General features: G+C 38.0%; 1 protein-coding gene across 1 annotated transcript in view; it reads left to right on the top strand.

Moving 5' to 3' along the window:
* The window catches only part of PTPN12 (protein tyrosine phosphatase non-receptor type 12), a 74,125-nt gene that overhangs the window by 8,829 nt on the left and 39,538 nt on the right, over nucleotides 1-25,758 (top strand). Inside the window, exon 2 of the mRNA XM_084279124.1 lies at nucleotides 22,898-23,006. Within this exon, the coding sequence (XP_084135250.1) occupies nucleotides 22,898-23,006 (109 nt within the window). The remainder of the gene's footprint in view (nucleotides 1-22,897; nucleotides 23,007-25,758) is intronic.

The following is a 25,758-nucleotide window of genomic DNA, read 5'->3' as shown; positions in this document are numbered from 1 at the left end:
GACTTGCCTCTGGACAGCTAATAAAGGACAATCAATAGTAGACTGAAAAGGGAGTGATCCATGAGTGGCACTGTCTTTCTGTGTTTGCTGTTGGGCAGTTAGCACCCTGCTATTGTTGCTGTCTTTCCTATCTGATACAAGGAGAATATCAGGGATGAGAAATTTATTTCTTGTGCTGAGCTGGATGTGTGCAGCTGTTTAAACAAGGTTCTAGTTTGTGCAGGTTTGACTGGACTTCAGAGACCAGTATGTATGATTCCCAGCTGCTTGCCACATTTGAGTTTTGGAGGCTGTTGGTCCAGAATTATCATATTGTTTTCTGTATCTTGATTATTATTGTTTTAGTGGATGTTGCATTTCATTTATGTTAGTATGGCATCTGATAGTTCTTGGACAGCTGTCATTTGAAGAACTGGGATCCTCATTGAAATGATGCTATATGGGATACCTGTCTGTAGTCATTCAATTGTCAGTGTAGATTCCGCATCATGTTGAAATGACTGATTGCTGGGGAAACTGCACAGCTCTTAAGCAGCCTGAGTAGTGTTCCACCCTGCCCTAAATGTTTTGCTTCTTGTTTGGCTGTGTTTGACTCTCTAACACATAACCCTGTGGGGGAGCAGTGTCTTCTTTTTTTTTTTTGTTTCAAGGCACTTGTTCTGGTAGCAGATATGGTGCTTCCTACTCAGGTTTTCTTATTGGATTAGTTATCCAGTATTTGCGTGGTCTTACTCCACAAAACTGAGAATTAATTAACATGAAAAGCCGAACAAAGAAATTAAAACAAGTCATATGAATAGTGCACTGCATTTAGACTGCAGATAGGTTGGGTTTATAAGTTGATGACGAGCTGCTCTGTGAATAAAATTGATCATGGAGTTGTCTCAGTGGTGAATGTATTATGTCCTGCATTGCAGCGCATAGCTTTCCTTTTTACTGTTTTTCCATGTGTAGAAAATAACTCATCATTCTTTTATTTTCAACTTGAATATTTGCCTTCCTGCATAGGAAGCAGGATTGCAACTGGAAACTATGCTTTCATTCTTACTTACGCCCTTACGTATGTTCTGATAATTTTAGCAAATAGGTAATTGTTAATTGAAAGGAATACAGATGTCCAGTAGGAGTACTCAAGGGAATCAATTAGCTCAAAATAAAGCTGGAAAATGAAACAGTATTCTGGAGGGAAGGCTGTTATGTAGGTTAGCTTAAGTACTTCCAAAACCTGAAAATTCCTGCAGAAATGAATTAAGTTGAAATTGCCACCACGGCAGCACCCCTATTGCACAAGCGATGTTAAAGGAAGGAAATAATCTCTTAGATATTGTGACTCTTCCCAGATGGAAGCAGCTGTAAAATACTTAGAGCTCAGACCTCAATTTTTGGTAGTATAGGTGGCTACACAAAGCTGTGTTGATTTTTATTATGTCCGAATTAAAATATAAAGCTAATTTTATCTGATTTCCTGTGAGGTTGCATAAAGGTAACTGTGTGCAAATGTTAATGGACATACAGAGAACTCTACACAAATGCTAATGGAGAAAAATGGATGAATGACAGGTGGAAGGATCTTCAGAAGTACTTCAGGCACTTTCTGGAATTGGAGGAAAGAAATGTGTTGCTTTATAGATAATTTATTTTTCTGTTATCTCTACTTCATGAAGTACAGGCCTAGAAGGGAGAAATGCAACTAACTTTGTTTCCTTTAACAGCTCTTTGCTGTAAAACTGCTACATGGGAGCTGTGCTTAGAGCTTTGGACACAAGGCTATTTTTCAAACTGAATTTTCTGAAGTAAGTTGTCATTAAGCTCAATATTGAAGCCACAGAGTTGCTCACAAATCAACCACAACCTTTTATATTCTAAATTTATGCTCAAAATGTGAACTTTTCTAAAGCTTGTTCCATAGAACTCCTGTGGGAATTGTCCTGACACTCTGTAGTAACATTGCTCCAATTGCTGCTTCAACTGGTGCCAGATGTTTTCTGGCAATCAGTATTTTGATTAAGATGATTAAATTTGGGCTTTCATTTCTTTCTAATTTGTTACAGTGAAAATGCACCCTGCAAGCTGTTTAGGATGTCAACTTCCAATTTTTGTACTCCAGTTTATACCTGGAGTAAATGAAACTGCCAGAAAGAACCCTACTTGTATTTCTTAGAAATAACAGAAATCTGTAGCCTTTTAATAAATATTTTAAATCAACAGACTGAGAATACTGACGAGTCAATGAGTTGTTGCTATAAACTGTGATTTCCGAAGGGGAAATAATATTTATTTCTAAAATGCTGGCTAATCCCATAACTAATTCTAATACTGAATAGCCCGAATGAGAGCTTACGTTTTGTAATTTATATGTTATTAAACATTATAGCATATTTGGTGCAAAGCTATAGCAATGTATCTTTCTGGCACGGTGTTTTGAAAAGCATTAGCACAGTTTAAATTTGTGATTGTGTGAAAATGAAGCCAGCATCCTGTTTGTACAATCTTATAGCCTACATAATAGGCTTCCCTTCCTGTATTCATAGAAAAAATATTCTGTGTCTAGTAAAGTAAGGCAGTATGATCATCTAGTGAAGAAAGTATGTGCATACAAAAACCCATGTCTATAAAAATCTGTGATGATATTTTTAGCTCTCATGGATGACGATAACTTCCAGACATATTAAGTGTACATCAGGCCAAGTTGTGTTGAAAAGTAGCAATGAATAAAAACGGGAGTTCAGTGAAGGGTTATAATGAAGTAGTGAACAGATTTATTTCTAGAGACACAGTATCTTTGAACTAAACTCTTATTTTAGTCAGGTAAAGGAACTTGCATGGCATGTCAGGGAGTCACTGGGATTTGCTCTAGTAAATAAGTGTGAAAATGAGTTCATTCTAAAGGACACGGCACTGAAATGCAAGAATAGATTTTATGGGATTTGGTCCTGAAGTTGGGAGTTTTCTGAAACACATGCTGTTGTGTAGGTTTCATGTGTTTCAGAAAACTATTCCAAGACAAGTGGTAATACAGCAGACAATATTTCTTAAAAGATTTGTAGGGTTTTTTTTTTTTTCTTTCATTTCCCTGTTAACAGATTCTGCCTAGTGTCATATTGGAATTTAGCATTGACTGGCAACAAGTGAGAATGTGAAATGTTCTATTGGTAGGAATGTAGCTTACCAATTTTATATGCTTGAACTGTAGATTTGTTTGGATAGAGATCCAAAGCTTGTGCACTTCCTGTGGTGGGTCAACTTAATGTGTATATGGTTGTTCTATTGAGTGGAAAGTTAAGCATATAAGACCTTTTAATTTATAAAATGGGATTGAGAGAACTTCCAGAGGAGCTTGGGGGACTTTGTTTATGCAAGGAAGGGTTTTTGCAGAAGGTAGAAGAAATGCTTGCTCATCTAGGCTTTCTTTTGCATTCGTACTGCTGTCTTCTGATTTGTATGTAGCTTGTTGGATCTAGCTTCTGGACACCATATAAACAAGATACCCTTTAGGGATTCTGCTTTTATGTCAGCTAGTAGGTGAATCATCACTGCAGAGTGTGTAGCTTTTCCACTCAGCATAGTACTTCTGTCATATCTTATGCAAACTGCAAGATGTATTTTTTGATTCAACACATAAGTTTTATCTTGGGTATCTTATTTTAATTTTGCTTCTGTCTGTCTTTCTGTGCTTTTTGTGTTTTTTCTTTTCTCTTTCCCCTTTACTCCTGTTTGTGTAACATGATTCTGGTACTACTAGAATGACTTCCTGATACTTTATTTTAAACCATCAGTTGTTACTGATTTTGGAAGACAGATACTATTGTATGATGAGTGGAAAATCATGTGAATAAGTTAAATATCTTTATGCAGCTTGGTCTTTGCCTTGCTTTTAGACTAGAAGTTCTTCAGAGCAAGCATTAGTTATGGATTCAATGAGCTGAAGGCAGCTGATTGTCTTTGGTGTTGTTTGGTACCCTTTTAAGCTCTGCAAGCATTGATTAATTAATCAATTGTTGGGTCATAACAGGAGAGAAGGTATATGGGTTGATTTATTTATTTTTCTGACAGCAAAGTAGAACTGGTTGTCTGCGTCTGGTTTTAAATTCAGAACAGGATAGCTTAGGCACCCACACATTTTATTCCCTTTATTATCCTTTTAAAGAGAAAGTTAAATTTGCAAATGTTATCTAGCTCTGATAAGCAACATTTTTTAACAAGTAAAATCAAAGCAGTGTGTTAGCTCTGGACAATAGGACAAGAGGCCTGGGAAGCAGGACAGTGCATCTTAACAAGATTAGTTAAAAGCAACTGAAGACATGCAAAGATTGGATTTCTCCAAAGCTTTTAAATGTAAGAGGCTGATTTCTCTGCAAGTCTGCAAATTGGGTACTTTTTATCCTCTTTGGAAATTGTCTTTGTAAAAATCATCATGAAGGCTGAATTTTCATGTTATGGTTTGTTCACTTCACCATTTATGTTCCAGGGTTTGTATTGGAGCAGGTAATATTGCTTATGTATTCTTCTCCTCAAAAAAGGAACTGTAGTGTTGAACTATTGTCTAAACTTGGTTATCACAGAGATTCCTGGAGATCAAAGCCTAATTTGAGTATCTTGAAATAAGTGGTGAGTCCTGCCAGCTACCAGAGATGCAGTTGATACTCACGGAGAATAGCAATGCAGCTTGCACAGGGTCATGATGCAATCTTCTGGTTAGCCGTGTGTACTTGAGCATTCTCACATAATGTACTGTTCACCATGATGTGTCTGTAAGAAGCAGTTGCATCCTGGTAAGTCATTGTGATACATCATTGCTCCTGTGAATGGATTCATTTTGGCTGTGGAGTATGTATTTCCATATTTTGCATTTTAAAGCCAGGACTTAGCAATGCTGTATGTCTCATCCTATTACTTGTCATACAGCTACTGTCTCTGTAGAACAAACGTGTATTCCTGTCTGGGCTCATTAACATTAATAGCTGTTGTGGTTACCCAGTGGAATACTGATGCTCGATGCTAGCAACTGTGAGTGAGAAGGTAGCCTTTAAGGTAGGGCACAATGCATGGATTAAAGAGGGGATCGATGTAGAAAAATGCTAATGTTCCTTAAAGTCAAAGTGCAGAAGACTTTGGGGCTGAGGTTAAACTTTTAGCTGATGGTGTTGAAAATAAATTGAGGTCTCTTTTATAATTACTGGTTTTGTTTGGAATGCTGCTATTTCCACTATGGGAAAATAAGACTGAGAAACTTGGTTTGTGTCCTACTTAAAATTGTATGTTTAAATAGTTCTCATTTTAGTAAGTGTGAGGAGTTCTGATATTTTGGAAGGGTTGTTATTTTTCCCCAATCCAAACTGCCTGCAATATCCAACCTATTCCCTAACTAGAAATATTGCAATAGGCCATCTTCCACATCTGTAGGAATTTAGAAGGTTTGATAGTTTTTTTCCCTTGAGTAAAGGCTTATCTCTTTCCAAGAAAGTCATGTACTTTTCATGGCTGTCAGCAGGAGTACAACCTGTTCCTTTTAAGTTGTTCCATGCTAAGGAGCTTCACTTTCTCAATTGTCCTTCCCCCCCACCCTTGTACAAAACACACTTTCCTTGCTTTTAGTATTTCCTATCTTACGTTGCAAAATTTCAGATTTCATGGCTTCAATAGATCTGAGGAAGTAACTTTGCTAATGCAACTTTTCTCACTTGCTATGTTTCACCTGCTTATTTTGTCATTCTGAGGAGTCTTGGTTAGTGGTTTCACAAACTTGTGTTTCCATTATCTAAAAGTGTAATTAAGTGTTGGTTCTCCAGTTTTAGAGCTTGAGATCAATATTTAGTAAAATGCTATAAAAAGTAATTATTCTTGAGGGAGGTAAAAAACCATTTTGATCAAGAAGGAAACAGTGAGGAGTAAAAGTTAGGAGGAAGCTATTAAAAAACAGGAGTTTCTCCGTGGAGATTACACTGCATTTTAGTGAACTAAAACAGGAGGGTATTTGTAGCTCATTCGTGTGCACGGTAGCAGCCTGCTGTTCACTGTGAGTAATATACGTTGAGCAATACACTGAGTTGAAAGAGACAGTAAAATTGTGGAAGAAGTTCTGCTAGTGCCAGGAACTGCCACCGGTATTTTACAGTCAGATGAGGCCTGACTCTGCAGGCAGTGGCTTTGTGATGCTAATCCACCTGCTGCCTCTCTTCTGATGTGTCCCACAGTTGCAACCGATGTCTCACCAAGTCACCTTGTTAATTCTGTGGCTTTGCTGAAATGGCTTCCTGTTTTCCAGAATTAGAATGTGAATTTGACCACAACTCTAGTATTTTTTCAGGTTTTTTTTTTTAAATGTGTCTAAACAGAGAAAAGAGGAATTCTTCATTTTGCATTGAGCAACTTTCCTGTTCCTAGATAGGCAAGCGTGGGCTGTAGCAAGTTACTATAAACACAGTTTGCTTTAATATGAGGGAAAAATAGCAATAAAGGAGATTAGTGGCTTAGAAAATAAGGTTAAAGGAAATAGAATTCGAATAAAAGGCTAAGAGGTGGTAAACTGTTAAACTTGGTGCCGTGGTTAAGTAATTGATGTCTACAGTCTCAATACATTTTAATAGCTGTTGTCATTTAACTATTGCCTCCAGTATGGTAAAAACACTTTGGCTAACCTTTGTCTGCAGGGGTGGGAATAAAACTGTGTCCTGGTGATAGTTCATTGTACCAGAAGTTGAATAGTCTTGCTTAGATGAAGAAGCACAGCTCATCTCAAACTTAAAACCCCCAAAGCCATGAAAGTAGGAAACCCCTCTATCTGTATTATATAATCTTGTAGAGCATCCAAACCTGTTCTTTGCTCTATTCCATTTCTTAGATTCGTGATGTATGATGGAAGGGAGTAGATGAGTAAGTTACAGGGGTTGTATGGTATCTAAATATTTAGGTGCATCATTAATAGTCGTTAAACCAGAGTTGCTTTGTAAAGGCTATTTATATGCAGAGGTGATAGGCCTGTTACTTGAACACAGTAAATTAGTTGAATGTTAATAATTTCAATTGTGGTGTTTGGGGCTATGAATGAGATTGTCTTATGCTGCCTGGAAAGGGTCTCAAAATGTTAAAAGCATCATTATCAGTTCTACTTTTTTTAGTGGTGTTAAAATTCAAATTTTCCACACGTGGTACAATAAATATACTTGTAACTTGGGAGAAACACAATTAGATGAATCTACAGATCAGTTGTCACTGCTGAGTACACCAGTCTCCAGCCAACCAATAATGTCAGCATGGTAGATGAAGATATGGTGTAAATAAGACCTACAGAAAATGTTGTCAAAGTTGGAATTTGGCCAGCATGCTCCCCTGATTGCCTTTGTTGCCATTAAAGTACCCCTTGGTTTTGTTCCAAACCAAAACAATTGGTTTGGAAAGAGATGGACCAGAAGAGATGGACCTAGAAGTATGGTATTCTTGTAGGGCATATGTGCATATGGGGGAAAAAAAAAAAACAAACCTTTAGATTATTTCTGTGATGAAGGCTGTTTTCTTGAGATTTCTTTGGATTTACAGTATAAGAGCAAAAGGACAAGACTGTCTGAGACTTGCCAGAGGCAAATACAAGCTGGGTAGAAGACAGACAATCTCTTAACTTGACTATAAACCAGTGAACAGTTAAAGTAATTATAACAGCAATTGTGGTGTTTGGGACAAAGCAGTAACATGAATGGGATTGTATTGTGCTGCCTGGAAAGGATAAAAAAGAATCTGCTGTATATAGAGGTATATTCTTAACAAGGAAGGAAGGTGAGTAGGTAACTTGTAGTATGATATGATAATTTATAGTTTCCTCAAAGTATTAAAAAAGTGCTGTAATGTGTCAAAGCAAATGTAATGCCTATTCCAAGACTTCATTCTGACTGGTCCAAGGAGAGAGACCATAAGGAAATGAGAGTGCCATCCTCCCAGTTCCTCTCAATGGCGGATTCTGAGCAGAAGCTCCCAGACTCTGTAGCAGCAGGTTGAAGGTCACAGGACCCTGGGGCTCAGCACTGCTGTACTGCCAGTCAGGATAGCAGCAGGTATTGCCACCTGGCATGTTTAAACAGGCCTTCTGCTGCTTGCAACTCAACTTCCTGATTATTTTTTTTTTCTGAAGTTCCTATTTCTAAAGGAAAAAGTTGTGGTGAATTCTTTTTTAGCCTTTTCCTGTCTGGCAAGGATATAAAATATAAGTATGCTGTAAGTGTAAGTGGTTTTTCTGGAGTTGTGTCTTTAGACAGGTCCTGTACTTGCTCAAATCTGTTTCAAGATGTTTTTCTTTCTGGGGGATTGAGTGAGAGATTTCTTTGGCAAGTACATCTTTAAAAAGAAAGAAATCCGTACGTTATACCCAGTCTGAAATTCTTGGTTTGGTATTTTTCAGCTTCATGACCTTCTCAATCCTCTCCACAAGAACCACCAGTTTTCTTCTGTGTGCTACCACTATTGTGATTGTTTCCTTGATAGTATAGGTCTAGACAATCCTGGGTGCATTAAAATATATTATGAAAACTTAGCTGGATTTTTTTTTCCTTATCTTCCTCTTGTTTTTCTGTCTGCTTTTGTAATGTATGCTGCTGTGGCCTCTCTGGCATGCATTACCCATTAGCCCTCTATAATTTGTAGGGTGGCATTAGTTTCTCATTGTGTGGTCCTGCCTTTGAGTTTAAGATTCCTTTTATGTTGGCATTCTCCTTTTCTACTCAAATGTAGACCCCCGATTTGGTCAAGATGATCATTTTAGGTCCCTCCAGCTGAAGTACTCTCTACTTTAAGCATGTTGTTTGTTTTAATACCTAGCTTTTGCGTGGGTGAATAGAAACACCTCCCTGTTTCTTCCTGCAACAAGCACTTCGTTTGCTTGAACTTTGACTTCTACTCCGTCCTTTATTTAGGGTGTGGCGTTTTCATTCCTATCAGAGGATTTCACACAGTGCTATAACCATTTATTGCTTCAGAGTCTAAGCCTCTTCAGGCCTGATTGAATTTTGGTGGAGGTAGAGCCCATTTTTCTCCCTACTATTTTTTTTTCTCTCCAATGTGTTGTTTTTGTGTTTTGGGATATTTTAGGAAATAGGAAACAAATACCTGTATCTTGCAGCCTTTTTATCACCTATTTTCAGTGTGCCTCCATATCTACTGACCGATGTGCTGTACTTTTAATCAGCAATGTGTGAAACAGCTCTTGGTCTTTAGCCTTTCACCGTACTGGCGAAACTTTGTGTCTAGGATGATATGTTCTGTGTCTGATATCCACGGATGTTAATATTGCTGGCTGCTTCTGTTGTGGCCCAGGTGATGCCCAGCAATGATTTTCTTCCTTTACGGTTGACCTGATAACCAAGGGCTGTCATCTGCCTTTTTGCCTGGACCCAAGGTGTTCCTCTGCCCAAGAGGACACTGACATCTAGTGGATGGGTTCCACAGACACAGGGCAGGCAAACTCCTGCTGCTTTGAGGGTATCTTCTAGATTTCCTACCTACATGTTGCGTTTGATTAGATCCTCAGGGTTGTTTGTATGAAGAAGCCGAGGCGGGGGAGAAGCTTAGCTGGTTTTGTGGAACTACGTCTGGGGTTTAGGGGTTACAGGTTGTGCAGTGAAGCTAGTTGTGTTTTTGTTGCTGATGGGGTTATCTTTTACATGGTCAAGTTGCTGGTGTGGGAACCTCAGATGTTTGTAACAAAGATTTAAGATACTGTGTTTCACAGTTGTCCTCCCGCCCTGTGGAGAGGTTACCTGTGTAGCACAGCAAGAAGAGGCAGATGGTCCAGCTTCTCCTCTCAGACTGACGGCGCCTTTAAGTTCCCTTCCGTTTTGGGCCTATCCTTTTGATGAAACTCAAAGCCTATTAACACGTGGGAGTGTTGCTTTGCAGCTTGTCTCAGACATCTGTTAGCTTAACTGGGAACTGAGTGGCAGGAAAAGTTTTAACAAAAACACAGTTTTTCCAGGAATGTTCCTAAGCAGAGAACAGTGCTTAGAAATCAAGCTTTCTAAAAATGTTCTTCAAAACATTGCTTCAAAGGCAAAAATAGACATTTCAGTTGAAGCAATAAAATTCAGATGTCTTTATCAAAGGAAATAAACTATCAAGCTTTATGCAGTGTTTAATAGTGTTTAGCATCTCCTGATATCGGAGACAGCTGACTGAGTAAATCAGTGTGCCTGTGAGACGTTAACACCATTGCTGCAGATTATTGCTTGAGGGTTTATATCATTCGGCACTAGCATTCATTAAAGAGTAATGTATTGGTTTTTGATTTGTTGACCATATAGTTCTAAATGTGGTTTAAACAAGAGACAGTTTTGAGGCACTTAATTTATGGCTTAAAATTAAAAGAAGCCTTTCATGCATGCCCCATTTAACAATGGAAGAGTCAGGAAGTGTAGACTGACAGTGCTTAGAATGAGGTTGTTAAATGTTTGGTGATGGCCTTCAAAAAGGAAAATACTGCTTGCTTCTCCAGAGGAAACATTGAATTTCATTGCTGAAAGATGCTAAGTATATCTTCTTGTTCCCTAGCATTCATTGGTTACAGCAAAAGTATCCTCAAGTAAAACCAGGCTACTGCAGCCATAAACATTTTTTTTAAAAAATAATTCATGTTTTATATGAAATATCAGAAATAAAATGTGAAGGCTACTAACAATTTCTGTGCTAAAGGGCACTTCTGCAATGCAAGCAAATATGAATGTTTCTGCCCTAGGAGGAAAATGTCAATAATTTCAAGTTGAATCAGTTTTATTAATATCAGACCATGAAGAAAAATAAAACTACACTAAACATCAAAAAAGAAAAATCAGTCTCAACAGACCTGTTACTTCAATTAAAGAAAAAAAAATTGTTCTTTTCATCTCCTGATTGACTGTGAAGAACTGATACTGTCTCATCTCTAGAAATACCGCAGCATGCTGCACGTACTACTGAACACAGCTTGCTTGTCAGAAGTTATCCTGTGTCTTTATATGCTCAGTGACTACTACAAATGCTTATGAGTTGTCACTTAGTTTATGGTAATATGTATGTGTGTCTCCTTCATTGTCAGCTTCTAGTATACAACATTATTTGGCTTTTTAAAGTTCAGACTTATTTCTATTACCCTGAAAGTATGCATGCTTGCTTTATGTAACATTCCCATCATCTCTTCTTGTTGATTGTTTTCTAGCTTTGTCATCAAACATCTGTCATCATGCTCTGCTTTTCATGAGGAGTCATGAAGGAAAGTGCCTGATTGGCCTGGGAAGCTTTTTGAGAAACTCTGGTTGTGAAATCCTTTCAGTCAGATGATTTTTATTGTCAATATTTTTCCTTGTAAAAACAGATGAAAATGACTTGTCTCGCCTGAATTCTTGTAAAATTTCACATACTCTTCTTTTGAATTGGCACCATATCAAATGCTTTTTTGAAGCTCAGATTGGAACAGCTTCCTTTCCCAAGAAAGGGAGTCTTACTACTTTGTCACTTATTCTACATAGATGAGAATTATTGAGGCTGGATCTGGAGGTATTCCTGTGCATTTCTGAAATACCTGGAAGTAAATCTATCATCCAGAACACTGGGCTGTTGAATAAACTTGTTTGTACTTCAGATAGAAAAACTTTAATGAGGGTTTGCTATTGTTTACCAAACACTGTGTACTTCTACAGTCTAGACTGTAAATATTCAGCTTTTAAAAGTGATGACAGTTAAGTGTTATTTTAAATTTATCAGCAGCTTGATTGACAAGGCACTTGCCTGAACCAGATTAATTTTACCGCTTGACTTTAGTACCTTTTTCTTTGTTGAGATTTGGCACTGTAGGAGGACTGTGTTTAGCAAATTAACTGTGTAACAAACATAGCCTGCAGGGTACAAACATCAGGGAGAGAACTTTGGAAATGTTTATGTGATTGAGTGTGTATTTCATACCACGTAAACATTTCTCTGCTCTTGAAAATAATTTCAGAATTTCAGGAGTAATTACATTACAAATATAATAAAGGCATCCTGCAAGCTGTTTGTAAACTAATTTAAATTTTGACCTGCAACTTTGGCATTAAGGCAATAAAATGTGTATAAAGGCTTTATTGTAGAAATATCTGGGATTTAGGTTCTCAACTCTGGTTTTAAGAGAGAGCACATGCAATAGGTTTATTACTTGACTCTAGTTTGATGCAAGCTTTTATGAGTCTTCAGAATTAAAAACATACTTTAAAATGTTCATGATTAAAAAAGTTTAAACTTCAAATAGTTTGATTAAAACAGTATTTTCGTTTGCTTTTTAAAATAATGTCACTGTAGTATTTTTGTCTTTGGGCGTTCAAGTGAAATCACGAGACAGGGCTGCAGAAGCAGCAACTATTGTACTAGTTCCTTTTGGGTTTGCATGGCCTGAGAATACCTGTGTTTAAGATTATCATGGATTTTTAAGTGTTAATGGTATGTCAAACTATTTATTTGAAATAGTTACATTTGAGAGTAATCTTAGGCTTTTCCTTTTTGAAGCTGCCCATTGAACAAAATATGAGGAAATTGAGAAACATTTTTTGTGTGAGCAGTAGTACTATAAGGTTGTAGAAAATCTGCATGTATGCCAATGTTACTTTTGTAGAAGAGAAGTGCATATGGGAGAGAGTGTAGAAGGTTTAAGGACTTTAAAACTAGAAGTCAGTTTGTATTGTTCAGGCATTTAGCAGAGTTACTTCGAGCTCTTGAATGTTCAGCCATTAAAACAAAAACTTGAGTGGAAAGAAGTAATCTAAAATCATGCTTGTGAACAACTTATTGACTAGATGTGTTGTTTCTGTACTCATCATTGCTGCTTTGGTTTCATTTGAGTAGTTCCATTATAGTTCTTTCTGCTGTAATTGTGAGCATTTTGTAGGCCATTGCATTCCGTGTCCCATCTCTTTGAAACCAGAATTGGCACGATCTGGTTGTGAGATCTGTGCTTTTGAACTGATGGGGACATATTTGTTAGGCAAAAGTTGGCAGATACTACAAATATCAACAATTATGACACACAGTTCCTTTGCTTGTCCGTAAATATTGTGCTGGTTATTAGCTAGGGCTATTACAGTTGAAACCTAGTACAAGTTTCTATCTTTAATGAGGCTACTTCTTTCTGGCTCTTAAAATGCTATTGAACTCTGTCATAAATGGCCTCTTTATAACTAGCACATTCCTTGGCTTCCAGACACAGCCTCAAAGATGGGGTGAAAAAAGTTGTATGCATGTTTTCTCTAGTTAGGAGAAATTTTCTCTGTGATACCTTCTCTGTCCCTTTACATTCTCTTACATCTTCCCTGTATATGTGTTACTGAATGGAAGTACTAATTCAGTGCTTGTCAAAAGTCTTCTTTTTGTATTTATGTCCAGAAAGGTTTTAGATTGTGTGGTGTTGGGTTTTTTGGAGGGAGAAGAGTAATTAAAACCTTGTGGGTGTTCTAATTGCCTATTCTAAACTAACATAACTTTAGCAGTATCCTAATCTTGCCTGCTGAATACTGGGGGTTGTAAACTACTGAAAGTCGCTATGGATACCATGTATCTATACAAGTTTCAAGCCAGCTGCCAACAAAAAAAAAAAGTTAGGCTTCTGGTGACAGATAAAACTGACATATTTTTATTGGAATTCCTTGTGTGCCCAACATCAGCGTATTTAACACTGAACCCGTGTCATCACATAGCAATTCAACTGTATGCTAAAAGATGTCACAAAACTGAAAGCAATGGCACCTTGGAGTTCTAGAGATGTTTCAATAAGGTCATTTGGACCCAAACCCAGATCTCAGTTGGAGTGTTTCTTGACTGCAGACACAGCTATGCTTTTTGCCCAGAGCATTTGTTCAGCTTTTTGGCTTAGTCATTCTCAGTGAAACTCTTACAGACCAGGATCTCCACTTCAGAGAAATGGGAAGACATAACTGATTTAAATCAACAACTGATGCCTTTTTGGAGGTAGGACATAACAGTTATAGCAAACCTTTTCTTTGGGGAGGTACAGATTTATTAAAAAGCTTTAGGAGTATTCTCCTGTGTCTTTGCTTATCGCAGCTTTGGTACTAATGGGTAGGAAATTTTACTTCTGTTGGAGTGGAAGCTTGGTGTTTCCTGTTTCATTTTTTGGTGCTGTTTTTTTTCACCTATTGTGAATTGGGCCAAACTCAAGTGCTGACCTCAAGGCAATGTGGTGCAAGGCATGGGAGAAGAAGAGGAGGTTTGCCTCTTGTGAAGGAAAAGGGAGAACCTGGTTATTATTATTACATTTTTCTTTCTTTTTTAATGCTATGCAGAAATAAAAGACAAAACACGTTCATGGAACTGTAATGCTTCATTCCACATACTATGAAATTGAGAGGAAGGGATGGTAAAGATTATAGAGAAGAAAGTTTTGATGGTAATAAATGATGAAATATCTCAGGGAGAATTGACATGGTTCAACTTAAGTATTCTCCACAGGCAGGTTTAGCTGGTACCTATTTAGATCCTTATGCTGTTTATATATATGAATTCTACCTGATCAGTATTGGCTATACAGCTGTTGCTTTGAATGCTTGTCACAAGGTGCTTTTGATTGTTTTAGGTGTGATGCATGTTAAGGCACAAGCACTGGAAATGAAGAACCATAGAATTATAACCAACAGTGACTGACCCAGAGCCTCTCCTGTGACCCTGAAAGAACATATCATGTTCCTTTAAGCTGCATGATTGAGCTGGAATGAAATCTCTTGCCTTTGGGGTGTTTATTGTGGAGAAAGTCTCAACTTGCTTTTAGATAACTTCTACACTTGTCCTAGGGATGCTGTCACTTTGGTATCTGTTCTTATTACATCATAGCTGTTGGGTTTTGACTTCACTGAGAAACTTGAACTCTAGTGTAAGGGAGGTAGGACAAATATCTACTTTCATCTCTACTTCAGGGGAAAGAAGCACTCTGTAAAAGTTATCAATCAATTCAGATGTTGCACTATCATTGTTGCCTCGGAGCTAGTCTGGTTGGATAGTGGACTGTAGCATGGTCACCTCTCCTGGATGAATCAAAGGGTGATTCTTGAAAGGAAGCATACCTGGACCTGTAACCAGTTTCTGGCTTTAAAACAAACAAAACCCACCTCCAACACGGGAGTGGAAAGTTCATCCCACCTGTCGCATACTTGGTCCCAGCAAGGCTTTTCAGCAGAATTCTGCCATGGCAGCAGTGGTGTTGCAGATTTACTTATGATGGCTTTTCCTGACAAGATTAGAGATGAGGTGGCCATTTAAGCTATTCTTTACATCTTCTAATTTAAAGCTAAATCTGTGCCTAGTATCAGTGATGACACGTCTGGTTAATGTCTTTCTGAGCAGCTCAAATCATTGGGATCATAACAAGACTAATCTTCCTCTTGGTTTTGGAAGCCTTATACTCTGGATCCAGAGTACTCCCAACTGACCTGTTACTGTGGCATTGGTGAATTCCCCCAGGGGCTGTTGTGGTCCAGCGTGATATGTGCAGATTTGATGTGCTTACACTGTAAATGCCTGCATTGATTACATGTATAGACAACATCTGGGAGAACAGCTGCAATACTTAACCTTTCCTCTAAGTCTACCTAAACCCTGTTCTGTTGGAAGCTGCTGAGGGTGGAAGGGTTATGCATCTTTGTACCCCTGTGTCATGGCACAGCACTTTCCTGCTACAAAGGAAATATGCATGTAGTGAAAACTGTGCTGTGTTTAACAATTTGTTTTGCCATCATGTGATAAGATCTTAAATTTTTGGCTCTGACCTGAATGCAGGCTCAGCAGCAAGACTGGTAAAATGCTGGCAGCTCAACTGTACAAGAACTACGAACACAGTGGGTATCTACAGTGATGTGATAAGAAGGGCTGGTGGGGGGGAAAAATGTCTGTTGGATTTTTTGCAGATATGTTGGCTGATTCCATTAAAATACTTCATTATCTAGAGTGGTGTAAAAACATTCTCTTAAAAATTATTTGCTGTAGCTTTTTTTAGGAGCATCTTCCCTTTTATTCACATAGCAAGGTAAGGTAAGAGGTATATATGCTTGAAGAAAGACTGAAAGGGAAAATGAAAACTAGATGTAGCATTGTATTTTTTCATACAGCACAAATATGTGCTGTTAGCATGCACAAACTCACCAAAAAAAGTAAGAGGAAAACAGCAAACTGGCAACTAGGAAATTATGTTTTTAAGCAGAGGGGTTTCTCTGGTTATGGATTTTGTTTCCTTGTTTGTTTAAATGCTTTCCCACTTCATGCTGGTTGTTTTAATATAGTTAGGTCTGAAAATCATCATCTGGTCAATTGCAAAACATCTGAGGTTTATTTCGGTTTTGAATTATCAAGAATTGTTCCTGAATTTCCTTAATGCTATTAAGGAGGCTGTTTCTTGTAGTGTGCTAATTTTAAATGCCTTTTCTGTTTTTGCATTGCAGACAGCCTTCAACCCAAAGAAGTCTGTTTTCTAATCACGTGGTTTCAGACTAACTGAAACTTTCCTGTTCTTTACTCACAGCCTGTAACTGTCACTGTTGGGTGGCCCTGCACATTTTCACTTGATGTAATGTTTGTGGTAGTCTTTGCAATACATGGAGTGTGGTGAGGAAACAGTGTGCATCAGAGATAGGCAGTTATATTATGCTGAACATAAACTAACTGCAACTGTAATTGATAGTACTGCTAAATTAGACTGGGATTAATATGTGGCTAGAATAAGAACTGTTTAAGAAACAAGGAAGAGAAAAGGAGACTTTTCAAGCAATCAGCCCATATTTTGGTAATATGTACAAAGATGTATTTTATGTATTAGCAGTGTGGCAGACATTCCTAATTCTAACACCTTTGCTAGGGAAAATACAGGTTTGGAAATATGGAAAACATTGATCATACTTTGGCAGTACCTAATTCTTGCGAATTTTTACCTGTTCTCAGTTTTAATTTGATGCTTACTGAAGAAAGTAGGATGTATTAACTGGCTGCTTTCAGTACTGTCATTTGGTCTCTTCTGTGTGAAGACCTACCCCCACTGTCCTCAGTTACTAATGCTTCTTTATTGGAATAAATCTCAAAATAATGCAATAACATGAATTCCTCTCTTCCCTGAGAAAATGCTGAACGGAGTTAAGGTATTACAGAATACACTATACCATCTAATACTGAAATGATGCTGCTGTTTCCCTGGGTAATTTTGAGGGATTTTTCTTCTATGTAGTTCACACAACCTTCCCTGAACACCGGGGGTTTTAGATCTGTCGTTGTCCTACTATGAAACACAGAAGACAAAGCTAGTTACCAGGCTTGTCTATTAATCACTTCAGCAGAGGTTCCCTTGGAGCACCTACAGCTCAAGAGTTAGTAGGTGTTGCTAGATGAGAATGCTGAGTTAGTGAAAACTCCTCTGTCTCATATCTCTTTCTTTCTATCAATTTAGCTTGCAATCTCCTTTTCAGGGCTTTATTTCAGAGAAATAGGTTAAACCCAGACTGCTAGCCTGTTCCTTGCAGCCAAAGCCATCTGCAAATGTTGAGATACGACAAGGCTTTTCTTTTACAGAACCAGGTCATTCTCCTTTCATTGTTTATGCTTGGCTAGTGTTTGGGAAGGCTTTTTCCTTCCATCATGCGGGCTAGGAATTCTTAAACATAATTGTTGTTTGAAAGTGGACAGGAATAGCTGGGGAAAGATCAATATGTGTCACAAGGGTATGCTGTTTTTCAAATGCTCCTGAGGCAAAGTGGTGTGAAGGATGCTCTCAAATTAGTTTTATTTGTAGTTTCAGATGTATGTACTAAGTATTAGTATGACAGCTAATTTTAATTGCTAGCTTAGATTCTTCGGGCATTATCTTGCCTGTAGGTCTTTCCATGTTTTCATGCTGTATTTATGTGTAACAACAGATGCAGAGCATTTAATGTACGAATATAAACTACAGCCATGGTTGGGAAACTTAAATGCAAGTGTGATACCTAAAATGACATGAAGTGCTGCATTATTTGTGCTACTTAACAGGGGAATGAGGTCACCTTGGGTTATCCTATGTTGGAACGGTTTGGTGTTGATTCGGCCCAACTGGATCTGACTTCTCTGGAAACTTTGGACTGAACTGCAATGTTCCCATGCAGCTCTTGTTCTGGCAGAGTCACCAAAAGGAAACCCTGCTTACTGTATTCATCCCTTCACTGCTATTGCAACCCCAAGCTGCAGAGGAACCCCTCACTCAGAACAGTCCATCTTCCAGCTGAGTTCATTAGCATTAGCTTGTGTTGGTGTTTCCCAGAGCCCTCAGTGGTAAGAAAGTGGTATAGGGAAAATCCAGCCTGATTTTTCTGGGACTTCAGGCTAAAATACTTCTGGAACCAAAATAGTTTTAGAAAGTCACAGCCTCATTTGAGCAGTGATATATGAGTCTGTGAGTGAGCTGTCTTTTGACAAAGGCATCTCTGTGTTTATAGTATGGTACAGAATCTGAAGCCTGAGTAATCTGACCAGATGATAGTTATTTTGATGTTTTTGTGATAGTTTGGTTCATGTTGTTCCTTACAGGTATGTATTTCTCACTGTATAAAAGTACTAGGAAATTTATTCTGCCCTCGTAATGTTTACCTAAATTATTAGGATGAGAGCAGTTGAACATAATTCATGTTTTTCTTTCCCTGCTGCTAGTAAGAACAATGTAATGTCAAGTTTACGATAGAAATAGCTGTCTTAGGACATAGTGTTAGTATTTTCTTTTTTTAAAGTGTTTCCTAGTATCTTCTATGCTTTGACCTTTCAGGTAACTTTCATGGAATGAAAGGCGACTTATATAAAATAAGTGAAATCCTGGTTAAATATCTGTCATGCTTTCCCTGGGGGGCGGGGGGAAGGGAGTCACAAGAACTTCTGTATCTTAAATAAGGTTCAGGCTTTTAAAGCAAGTTCTTCAAATTTAATGGGCAGTGTCAGTACTTTCTTTAATCCACACACAACATTTCTATGGCATTAAGCAATGTGTCTTTTTAGGCTTTCTGAAGTGGTGAATAGATGATATAGATTGACTGAGAATGTCAGAGATCTGTGTTTCCTGAACAGATTGGACTGAGTTGTTCTTAATATGGTAGAATTGCACAAGCTGGGTTTGAAAAGCTGATTTGTCTCTTTGTGAAAACACTGAAGTAGGTTTCTAGTACAGACTGTAAAAGCACTGTGGAAGCTGGAAGTATGTTTCTGAAACTCAAATTGTTTCGAAGGCTCATCCCCCACCGTCACATGTGGTAAGTGCTTGTCACCATCCCACAAACCACTTCTGTCACGCAGTGAATAAGCAGAATTAAACTCGAGCTGTTCTAATGAGAATGGAACTTAAGGCCTTGTGAATGTAGTTCCTTAAGTATGATGAATCATGAATATAGACTTGGGTTTTGACCATTCTGTTCTTAAAAGAATATATAAATGAACATTTTTGTGGTACTGGAACAGCAGTTCCAGTGAATATACAAGTGTCATGGAAGTGTCCACTGTTATCTGTGGAGGCAGCAGGCTGGATCTCTCATGTCCCTGCAGTTGGCATCTGAGTATCTTCTGGGAAGCCATTTGGCAGTTTACTGACTTAACCCAAATGAGTGCTGCTTTGTACTGCAGACAGTTGTTTATTATGAATTAGCATGAAGCTGGACTGTGACGGATCTTGCTGGCTATCTTGTCATCAGCTTACCATAGTCTGAACGAAACTCTTTCTTCTTCTGCCCTGTCATTACCCCTGTCCTGCCATTGGTACATTCTCCTCTTTCTGGTTGCTCTAGGCTGTAACCTAGGAAGCGCTGAATCCTACAGCAGGCTGTGTGTACGCTTTGCAATAGCTTTCTGCAGAGATTTTCTGTTGCATGTGGGGCAAAATCTTCTGCTGAGTCTGGCACGTTTCCACTCTGTGGTTGTTTGTTCAAAGCTCAGTTTTTACAATTCTTTCGTTACTCTTGAGTCAATTCTTTCTCAAGCGTGAAGTAGACACTATTCAATGTAGCAGATACTACCAGAAATCAGAGTGCTACTTACTCTTTTTGATTGCTCTCAGGACTCTGCTTAGCTTCTATTACCCGTGTCCTAGAACAGTTGATACATGCATTAAAAGCATGGATGCTGAAGTATTTTAGGAGCAGATGTCTGTTAGTCAACCTGTATTTCATTTCCAGTCTTGGCTTTAGAGATGGGCTATGCTAATCTTTCTTTCCAGTGTGTTTAGCAGATTGTACAGCTGTTGAATCACGCGGGGGAGAAGGCTCTGCTGCGTTCTCATAGCATCGTTTCCTAGAAAATGAAAGTTTGTGCTAGTCCCTCCAGAGTTTTTGCCTTATGAGAGTTCCAGGTTGTACCTGTGAAAGTGTTCTTTCTTGCATGCCTTTAAAATGGGCTGATGCAAAAAGGATCATCTTCCTAGGGTGGTTTTTGATACCTGTTTGGGTTTTTTTCCTGTACTGTCAAGCATATCGTTTGTCACACAAAGTAAATTCTGCTCCTACACCTGGATGTTAGTCATTGTTTTTTTTCTCTAAACGTCTTTGTTGCTTTTACTAAGGAGAGTCATGACACTTATACATGAAGATCAGTAAGGTGGGAAAAAACCTCAAAATTCTCAAAACTCCCAACCAGATTGAGATGTTGAACAATATACAAAATCCTGTTGTCTGTACCTGGAAAATATAATTCTTTCCCTTAGTTTCCCTCCCCTGCCCCCTTTCCCTTCAAATTGGTGGCTGATAGCCCATTTCAAACCATTTCTTAGTCTTGCAATTCGTAGCTGATACAGTGAAATTACATGTGTGTGTGTTGCTATTCCTACCCTCCTGGTTGTGCCCAGGCTTAGCACAGGCCATATTTATTTTGACACAGGGAAGGGCTGTGTTAGGTAGGAAAGGCTGTCTCTGTTGTGCAACTGGTGTTCCGTAGCTCTGTACTATGTTGCAAACCAGGTTTCTCTTCCTGCTGTGCGTACAGGTGAATTTGGTTTTTAATGTTGCAAAGATAGTGTAGTCTGAATTGAAGTTTCCTGTAACTGTTTACATCTCTCTTCAAGAATTGAAGCTTCTTATTCTTCATTGTAGCAAGGATGTCAGACAGTATATTTAGCACCTCAGACGCTGTGTGGTCAGAGACTTTGTCCCACCTCCAAATATTTACTTTTTTCTTCAGTGACTAACACAGCAAGTTTATAAAGAGCTATGCAATTTAAGAAAATAAAAACTGTGTGCTAGCTCTATTATACTTTTTAGTGTTCAGTGATTTATTCTGTGATAAAGTCCTTAGAGAAGAGGAAAAAAAGTTTAAAAACTGGTAAATGTCACTTTTAAATTTAGTTGAATAACTTAATCTATGCAAAATTTCACCCACATTTGCATATAAACATTACTGGGTTTTTTCTGTATCTAGAAAATCTCCTAGTGTTTTTCTGTGTGCAGCAGAAATGCTGAATTTCATGTGGTTTTTCTTTTGCCTTTTTTCTGGAAGAATTATTGGTGGACTTGGGTTGCCATTCATTTCTCTTTTGCTTTTTTTTTTAAATTGAAGTGTGCAGTCGGTCTCAAGTGTTACAGTAGTTTTAGCAGAATTCAAGAAGAAATTGCCTGGTGTTGCAGGCAATTAATCTTATTTATTATGTCCTTCTGCCTGTTTGTTGTTGCACAGTCACAGATAAAGAAAAATGGGTGAGGTTTCTTGCCAGCTAAAAATATCCTCCTGCCTCCCCTTCCCTGAAAGCAACGCATGAAGATGTTGGGTCTTCAAGGATGATAATCAAGCATAAAAGATGGAAGGAGGGGAATGTGAACCACCTCTACCTTTCTACCTCTGTAGAAATGTTTCCACTCAATGGAAACATTAATCTTCTTTGAAGCTGTGTTCTCTGTTTTCCTCTTGATCATCTTATATACCACCACCATGTTGGTGTGGACTGCACGGCTGGGTTTTGCAGCCACCTAGCTTTAGCTGGCAGCCAGAGTCACTATCTGAGTTCTTCAGGTTCCTTCTTAAATCTGGATGTATACACAGTCTAAGATAACAGATGCTGCCAGGTTCTCCTGGGTAATTTGTGGGCTTTTTTTGTTGGTGATTTTTATTTTTCCAAAGAGAATGTATACTCCTTTTTATTTTCCTCATCAGTTTTAAGGTTGCAAAGGCATACTTTGAGTGGGAGGATAAAAGCTGTATTGCTCTTATTTCCTAGGTTGCTGGAAGGCATGGACTGGATTTTGTTACTAGAGATTTTGAGCATTTCAAATGTCTAGGATTTGAAATACATGGAGGAGGGGAAAATTACATACTGCTGTGAATACAGCAGACTCATGTCATTCATCTCAACTGTAGATACACTGTACTTAGAGGCAGGGGCTTGTTCTCTGAGTGAGCTTGAAACTCAACAGGACTTGGGTGTAATGAGTGGATGCCTGTTGAAATAGAGATTTTGCCTTCTGTTTGGTTGTTACTGTGTTGGAAGCTGCATGTTTCAGAGCCAAGTACCAGCTCCTGACAGCTGTTCCTCAGTCAGCCTGCTCTCAGCTCTTCCTGCACGTATGCTCAGCAATAAGGGATTTCTCTGTTATCACAGATATTCGTACAGAATAGTATGAATATAGTATATAATATATATATAGTTATATTTTCTGTATATTAGTTATATTTTCTGTATATTATATACTATAAATATAACTATATTCCTTACTGGTGCTGCAGATGTATAGAACTGGTTTTGAGTAGGTTGTAAACTGCTGATGAGCTACAAGAACTGGATAAGTAGATTTTTAAACTTCATCATAAGCAATATTGTGGGAGATGAAGACGGGTGGGATTTTTTGTGATTATCATCAATGAAGATAATACATAGTGATGTTTCTGTTATCCTGAGACTTGAAAGTTTAATGTAAATGTTTCATTTCAGAGATTAAGAAGATTATCAACAAAATACAGGACAGAGAAGATCTATCCAACAGCTACTGGAGAAAAAGAAGAAAATGTTAAAAAGAATAGATACAAGGATATATTGCCATGTAAGTCTGATTTATGTGGTAATAGAAAACAAAGGAAATTGCATGTTGTTCTTCATTTATTTTGAATTTTACTATTTAGCTATTACTGAAAGACAAAACTAGAGATCATTTGCTGAAAGATAACTGGTTAAAAGTTTATTTTTAACTTGGAAGGCAGAAAGCAAGTGAATATTGGTATATTTTATTAGGAGAACTATCACTTAAGGATAAAATGTGTGCTAGGTCCCAAGCTATATCATTCTGGCGGTTTCATTTTAGCTCAGAATAATCTAGAACTTTTGTAGGTGCTTCACTGTGGGTTTTTTCCTTAGGAAAATATTATCTGTGGCAGAAATCAAACAAATGTCAGCATAAACTCTAGATGAACCTTTAAGGAGCTTTTAAGGAACCTGGTTTTGTGGTTTGAAGTAAAATAGATCTCTTTTTTTTGTTGTATTCTGCAATTAGTGTCAGAGAACTTCGAGTGCTGGATTATCTTTGGTTTGTATTTTGCTAGAATCCAAAAGGAATTCTCTTTAGTTCATGAACACAGAAAACGAGTCAGAGCAGAAAACTGATCAGTGGTCTGTAATGACAAGATGGCCTCTTAGAAGCTCAGTTTGTGTAGCTCCTGAGACCATGCATTTCAGCAGTTGTGCTTCTCGATATGGACAGCCAACAGTGAAGAGGTTAAAGGATAGTTTTCTGACAAATGCTATTGTTCCATAACCCGGGTGACTCACAACAGCTACATTTTACTCTGCTGAGCTTTCTCGCAAGTGCTAGGAGCTTTATAACCAATTTGAAAATGGTCTTAAGCATCATTAACTTTCATTTTCAAAATGTGCTCTAGTAATAGACTCCAGTGAATTATGGTGTGTTTCAGATAGCTCTGTACCTGTTTGCTCTGTTATTTCAGTGTTTATCAGTGCTTGGAGCAACATTTGCAGCAGCAAACTTTGCCCTAAAGCCACAGGCCCTAGATTGTTTAACCAGGTGGGCATAGTGTTTGCTGCTGCACTTAGAAGGAAAGGGATGTCAAATTTTGCTAGAGGATGTGTGTGTAACATCACACATGAAGAACAGTATGGTACTAAGCTCAACTGCAGTGAAGTAGTTAAGTATTGTTGGGGGTTTTGTGTTTGGGCTTTTTAGTTGTGAGGAAACATGTTTAACAGATGGAGAGAAAAAGAGAAGGAAGTTGTTGTTGTCTTATTATGAGTTGTTATACCCTGTTTTCTGTTTTGGTAGATTGTGAACAATATAGCACGGTCTTGGTAGCAAGCATCCAGGCTGAACCGATGAGACACTTAGTAGCTACTACAGTAGTAAATAGCTGCAACTAGAGTGCTAGGCGTGCTTTTCTTTCATATATGTAAAAAATCTGAGTCCTTGGGTTGTGAAAGGATACACAGATAACAGTGGGGAAAATGAGCCAACCTCAAAGCTGATGTTCAAGAAAATTGAAGGTATATTTTCAGTTGAAGTGAGAATATCTTCAAACATCCAAAGGTTGCAGCAATAAAGTGATGGGAGACAAGTTTGACAAATGAAAACCATGAGGTATTTGGATGAGAAGAGGCAATTATACTTTGTCTATATTTTATAAATCTAGAAAAGAACTTACACTTGTAAATCAATTTGATACTAGCACCATATTTAGCTAAAAATGTTACTGCTACCAGAGAGGGCAGTACCTCAGTGCTAACTCAGTAGTAGCTTCAGAGTAAGATCTGTTGATGTTACCCTAAGTGACAGTTAAATGAAACATGGTGTTCACTGCTTACCTGAAGACACAAATTGGCAATTGTGAACTGAGCCTATAAGCTACATAGAAATGTCCAAGTACTTAATTTTCTAAAGCTGAAACCTGCAATGGAAATTTTTTTGACAATTTTATTCCAGACCTTAAACTCTAAGAGCTGACCTGTGGCAGATAGAGGCAGGTGGGAGAGATGCTTGTTAACTGCTCTAGAATTTTGCATCAACTGTGCTGGGAAGATAGGAGACCTCAGTAGCCTACCACTTCAATTAGTTTGATCTGCCATTTGAAAGCAGTTTTTAGTATTCATTAACCATTGCCTGTTTGTGAAGTGTTCTTACTCTTATATTATGAGTGTGAGTATTATATGGTGTAGTAAGTGTTACGGGTTTCTCTAGGCCTTTATGTGAGAGTATGTGGTCTTCACATCTGTGATCTAAATGTCTTGCAATCTGCACTTCTGCCTTTTTAGGAAACCTTACATGGTAACACAAATGTTTCTGTATGTTATCAGGACACTGGCAGAAAATGTCACCATCTTGAAAGCAAGTATTTTGGAAGAGCTTTCTATATAGAAATAAGTCTGAGCATGTACTTCTTGCAGACATCGTTTCTTATTTTATTACCAGTGATGTCTTGACAGAAAGAAAAGAACCAACTCCACAAACACAAACACATCCCCCAACCCAAGCAACCATATTTCCTCCTTTTAAATAGATTCTTTTTTTTTTCTCTTTAACTTAGCTCCACAGTTTTAGCAGCTGTTCTGTGGTTGACGAATTGACCCTGGGAACAGAAAGAAACAGAAATTGCTTGATCAGATGCTGTTTCTGCAGTTACTCCTGTTCCCCAGTGTGAAGATTTTTTTTTTTTAAATATGAATTTCCAATTTATCATAACACTAAAATAACTATGTCAGCCCTTATTGTGGAGATAGTTTGGGTGATTTTTGCATGCCAGGTAGGAAGTGCTGGTATCGACAAGGGCTGGAAGGACTGGCCAACCTGCCAA

The sequence above is a fragment of the Gallinula chloropus genome (genome assembly GCF_964237585.1).
Source record: "Gallinula chloropus genome assembly, chromosome: 1".
In the NCBI taxonomy this organism is placed as follows: Eukaryota; Metazoa; Chordata; class Aves; order Gruiformes; family Rallidae; genus Gallinula; species Gallinula chloropus.
Note: the sequence above shows the minus strand (reverse complement) of the source record. Positions and strands in the feature narration are given on the sequence as shown.